The sequence below is a fragment of the Akebia trifoliata genome, chromosome 9, assembly GCF_017979445.1.
Source record: "Akebia trifoliata isolate Shusen 1 chromosome 9, ASM1797944v1, whole genome shotgun sequence".
Classification (NCBI taxonomy): domain Eukaryota; kingdom Viridiplantae; phylum Streptophyta; class Magnoliopsida; order Ranunculales; family Lardizabalaceae; genus Akebia; species Akebia trifoliata.
The window spans coordinates 25,125,845-25,131,996 of NC_141383.1; the positions used below are offsets into that span (position 1 = coordinate 25,125,845).

Consider the following 6,152-nt stretch of genomic DNA (forward strand, 5'->3'; position numbering starts at 1 on the left):
TGTGTACTAATATACTGGATCATTACCTTTGGATTATATCATGTAGTTAAAGTAGTTGTTGACTTATATAACTACTTGTATAAGTTTTTCAATTTAATAGAATCTCACCGATGATCAACAATAATTTGGGGCCCACTTCATGTTAAACACTTATTTCAATCTAGTAGTTATGTTGAGTCGAGAGTTCAACAACAATGCCATCTTTCTAAATTAAGATTCATTTTTTCTATTATTTTTAATCATTTTCATTTCAAATCACTATGAGGTTGATTATTATGTCAGGTCAAAGTCTGAACTTGATGGTCAATTCCAAATCCTACCAGAATAATCTATATCACTTTTTTTTTTTTTTTTTTTTTAATATCACCAAAATCCTTATGCAATGACTTTGGAAGTGGAGACCAAATTCCTTTGCACAACAAAAACATCAAGGCCATGTTTGTTTGTAACGCAAAATTTTTTGTTTACGAGTGATTTACATTTATGAGAATTTTCATCCTTTTGCGATAAAGATACTCGGTGGTTATTAAACGGAAAGTCTCATGAAACTTTCCAGGTACTTGGCTGTCAAATGGAAACGTCAAAAAAAAAAAAAAAGTTCAGTTTCAATGAGATCATTTGGACATTGTATAAAAGTAAATTATGATCTCATGTCAAACGAATCTTGTTGAAATTGAGTATTTTTTTTAAATGTTCTTTGTCAATTGGGATCCTTTTGACATTGTACAAATATAAATTATGATCTCATGTCAAAAGGTGATTTTTTTTTTTTTTTATAAAAAAAATAGTTAATGTAAAACGAATCTTATTGATATTGAGTATATTTTTTAAATGTGCTTTGTCAATGGGATCATTTTTACATGAGATCATAATTTATTTTTATACAGTGTCAAAAGGATTATATTGACACTGATAAAATCCACAAATAATTCTGCAAGTTTTTTGCCGTAGTAGTTTGCGATAATTTTATGTTTTTTTTTCCAAAGAAAAATAAGACAATTCGATGGCGCCCACTTTTCGCAATGATTTGTGTATCTGACTTTTTATAGGGTTTCACGGAACAAACAATCATGGCCCAAATGATCAATAAACGTGTATTATGAGCATTTCAGAAATCTAAGAATATCGACAACTAATTCTCTTTCTTTCTTTTCCCTATTTAGTTTTTAAAAAGAAAATTTGATTATCTAAAGAACTAGTATGTCACCCTTAGGGGGCCAACTGATCAATGAAACTATCAACAAGGAATTGCTCCCTCTGACCTGTGTTCGAAACTAGGTGGTCTCTTGATTTACTCTATTACACCTTAGGAAACTTCTAAGTGTTGGGACAACTGATCCACTAGAGACTAGATTCATCTCATATGTCATGGACCATGCAATATATATTAACTAGTTTATCTCTTCACACAAGATTAGTCGTCGGATGCTAACGTCTAACAACGAGGGATCCGATAGAAACCCTTCTCAACTCCAAAACTATAATTATTATGAAAGAGAAAAAAATATATAATGAGCTGGCTCTTTGCCGAAAGCAGAATAGTAAGTAAATGTAACAATAATGCAAATTAATTGTAATTATGAAGTGATTAAAAGTTATGTTTTCTTCCTTTAAATTGTAATATATAAGGCGATTTTCATTCATTCCATTCTACTAAGGTTCTTTTTCCACAACACATCAGTAATGGATCCCTTCAACCCAAGCTCTCATGTGAGGTACCAGGCATGGCAAGAAGATAGCATGGTATGCAGTCAAGAGCTGAAAGAATTTGTTGAATTCCAAATTGAATTGCGGTTTAGATTCAAGTATCAATGGGTGTTCTTTAGAGATGATGGAGTTCCTGATATCATTCAAGAGATAGAAAAGCCCCCTATCATACAATCATACTTATTAAATTCTACACTTCTAACATCTCCACTTACATCGCCTTCGATCATTTCTGATATGCTCTCTGAAATAAGCATTTCTATGGAAATCAAGGAGGAAATGATATTGTACATCTGTTCCTTCGCACGCACAATGGCTGGGGCGGATTCTAATGTGGGCCGCATGACTTTACCCATGGTTGTTGAGATTGGGGTCACAGAAGTAATACCATACGATGACGAAGAGGAGGAGGTGGTGGAAGATGACGACGATGATCTTGACGAGATCATTATGGACATTGACGACGATGATGATTTGATAGAAGTACCTACGGCCCAATCATCAATTGAGTCATTAAAAAAGGTGAGATTCAATGGTGAGGATTCTTGTGTGGATTGCAGGATTTGTTTAGAAGACTTTTCAGTTGGGTTGGAATTGACATGCATGCCATGCTCTCATCTTTTTCATGAAGAATGTATTATTCAATGGTTGAAGAGGAGAAATACTTGTCCTTTGTGTCGTTTTGTGATGCCAAGCTAAGTTGGTAAATGTATTTTTTAATGACAATAAATGAGGTTAATTTAGGGGAAAAGTATATATATATTTTTAACTTTTCAATAAATGTAAATTGGCCTAATCCAATAGAACCATGGCTTGATGGTAGTTTCATCAATTTGATTAAATTTTATTCCAATTATTGTTCAATTTTTAGAATTGATATATATTTTTGTTGAATCATTATTATTTTTTTAATTCTAAATAATTGTATGTTGAATTCTCATATTTTGTGTAAAACTAGAATTTGCCCATGCCTATGGTACAAACATCCTTTATAAGGTTAAGAAGTAAAAAAGGAAAGATAATATAGTTGCAAAGGTATTATTGAATATAAAAAAAAAGAGGAATGAGAATAAAGTTGAGGGTATTCTTGAAAAGGGTAGGAAGAAAAAACAACAAAGGTAAAAAAAAAATCATTTATAGGTAAATGGGAGTTTAGGTAGACCCCTACCAGGTTAAAACCACGAGAAGATTACAATCTTACATAGACCTTTCCTTGAGCATCCTCCCTAAAATTGATTCCTAACTCAAGACGTAACAAAGGTGGCGATAAAACAATCACATATGTGTTCCTAGTCTTAGAAGTTAAAAATCAGCTGCTCTATTATGTCCTTAAAAAATAAAAACAAGCATAATATTTTGAAAATGACTACTTGCTCTACAAATTTGATTTCTAATCTCTTTCACTCTCCTTGGACAATTAATGACTACTTTTTTTATGGATATAAAATTTTAGACAAAGATATATAGAGCTTTGTAATTTTGAATATTTATGCATAATTTTGTCAATAGACATCATGGGAATAGACATTGTGATATTATGTGCAAAGAGTCATAAAAACCTCTATAAAACAATTTCTTCAAAAAAAGGAAAAATAATGAGAAAAACTAAATAAGATGGAATGGTTAGATGGAGCCTTTCATGATCAAAGTCTTGACTTCAATGATTAAAATCCATTTTATAAGTGTTTCTAGATGTTCCAAGCTATGTAGTAGTTCATGGCCCTAACGTTAATGGGCAAGTCTAGAATTAGACTAAGCTATGTAGAAAAACCTAGTTGTGAATATTTGATATAGGACATGTCACAAAAGATTTAATAGGGCGCTTATACAAAAAGAAAATAACATGAAATAACAAATAACTATATAATAAAACACAATGATGAGGCCCACTTGTGAGGGATAAATGTCTCACCCGATTACAGTGACCCCACTTAATTTTTTTTCGCCTACCCTCTTCAACTATATTGTCTTTACTCTCCTCCCCCTCCCTTACCCTTTTTCAATATTACCCTTCTAACTTTACTAGCTTTCTTCCTTTACCTCTTCAACTTCCAAGATTTTTTAATAATACCCCTCCAATTTTATTATTCTTCTCTTTTACCCCCTTAACCCAAAAGAGGATGTCGTGTTGGGAAAACTCTAATCTATATAATAAAACACAATGATGGGGCCCACTTGTGAGGGATAAACATCTCATCCAACTATAGTACTCCATTTTATTACTTTCCTACTCCCTCTTCAATTTTATTGTCTTTACTCACTTCTTACCCCACCTCCTTCCCTTTTCAATAATACCACTCTAATTGTACTATCTTTCCTCTTTTATGCCTTCAACTCCAAAAGTTTTTTTTTAATAATACCTCTTCTAATTTTATGATTTTTTGTCTTTTACCCCTTAACCCTAAAAAAAGATGTCTATGCCGTAGACGAACTCTAGTTTCAATATAAGATTAAAAGGTTATGCTTGTTAGAAGTCAAGGTGTATGTCAGGCCTCATGTTTGACAACAAATAAGCTCAGTTATGATTGAGTGAGCAAGAAGATTGGCCAAGCAATCAAGATGTGTTGTCTTGATCAGAGGGCTATAATGCTTTCTTACCGGCTCACATTCCAAATTGGATTTTAATTAGGCAAAGTAACCATTTGATGGCTCAAAATCTCTACAAATATTCAGAAGGTGGTCTAAGTGGAAATTTTCTAAGTTAAGGGTTCTAGGAATATTTAGACCTTTTTTTTTTTTTAAGTGGAGCAAGGGATATGTCATCAATGGTATTTTGGTCTTTTTTGCTAAAATGATATAACTTTCATAAATAACTTATTTTGATCTTAAGTCAATGGTTTTTAGACATTATTAGTGGTTTTTTTTAAGTGGATAATGGTCTTGAAAACCCTATAAATGGTTTTGGCATTTCTAAAAAGCATTTCGAGAAGTATAGCTTATAACTGAAAACAAATCAACTGAGAGACGAGTTGACAATTAAGCAAATATGAAATGGGATGTTTATGTATTCATATCTTGATAATCTTGGAATTTCGGTTATAAAACAAAATTCAATGGTATGATACTGTCGTATTGGCCACATGTCTTATTCCTTATATCCTCTTTGAATTAAGATTGTCAGGGTCGGAAGAATATAGTGACATCAATTTTTTACAAATCATTTTACCCCCATGTATGAACAATTAATCACTTTTTTTTTCCCCTTCTATCATTTGATATGTAAAATCTCATACAAAGTGCCTTTATTTATTTATTTATTTACTTACTGTGGCAATTCTTTAGATAAGATTTAGATGGTAAATCAAATCATTTATCATGGCATGAGCCATTATTGATTTAATTTTTTAGATAAAAATAGCGTATAATATATTAATCTTCTCTCATCTGCTTTTGTTTTGCATATGCCATCTTCTTGGTACTAGCAAAATTTTCTTTAACTAATTATATTTCTTATTCTGAGTTGTTAATCAAACGATTTTCTTTATAACAAAGTGAATATTATATTGAAGAATTTGGAATGTGAAAAGTAAGAGGATTTTTTAGGAAAGGAGATAATTTATCCGCAACGCTATCATTAATATTTTAGGTTTTAGATTATTTTGTTGCAAACTCTCGTCTATGTTCTTTTTTATAGGGATGACGTGGTCTTATCCATGTCTCTCTTATTATTATTCTTATTAGTATGATGATGATGATAATGATGATTTTTTTTTTAAGAATTAAGGAATCTGAGCTTCTTAAAGAACCCGACTAATTCTCGAGACATGTGCAATCCCTTAAGAGTAACTCCAACCGGTCTCTAAATCTCTAAATTTTGAGATAGAGATGTTCAACTAACTCCTTTTGGTCTCTAAATCTCTAACAATCCCTCTAAATCACTATTCACGATTCTAAATTTAAGGATATTGGAGAATTTTAGAGTTCGTCTCTAAATTATTATTCATTCTTTTAAATAGTCATTTTATCACTACTATTTTACGTAAATGTCATTTTAACTTCAATTTTTTTATAAAAATATGTTTTAAATTTAATTTTTGTTCCTTACTTATTTTCATTCAATCCCAAATTTAAAAAATGAATAATGGTTTTGAGGGTTAAACTATTGGAGTTCAAATTAGTACGGAGGAGAGCATCTTCTCTAAAGTAAGAGATGATGCCAATTTGTAGTCAAATTTTAGAGACGTGAGTTAGAATTTCTCTAAGGGGGATTCGCACCTCCACTTCCTAAGACGTATTCTTGGCCATCTCACAAAGACCATGGCTCACAAAATGTGGTAGGTCTCCTCAATTTCAAAGATGAAGAGCCTAATCCACCAAATGTTACCTAACTCGGGCTAACCCGATTTTAATAACTCAATCACGGGTTGAGATGGGGTTAATGAGCTCAATCCCGATTGTCGGGTTAAGGGTTCTACAGTTTGGGTTGAGTCTTGGTTTACCCTCCA

General features: G+C 31.8%; 1 protein-coding gene across 1 annotated transcript; it reads left to right on the forward strand.

Moving 5' to 3' along the window:
- The first annotated feature begins 1,683 nt into the window (after positions 1 to 1,683).
- Positions 1,684 to 2,406, forward strand: LOC147394971 (uncharacterized). The gene has a single exon (XM_086453342.1). It carries the CDS (start codon positions 1,684 to 1,686, stop codon positions 2,404 to 2,406), a length of 723 nt encoding a protein of 240 aa, XP_086309468.1.
- Positions 2,407 to 6,152: the final 3,746 nt, after the last annotated feature.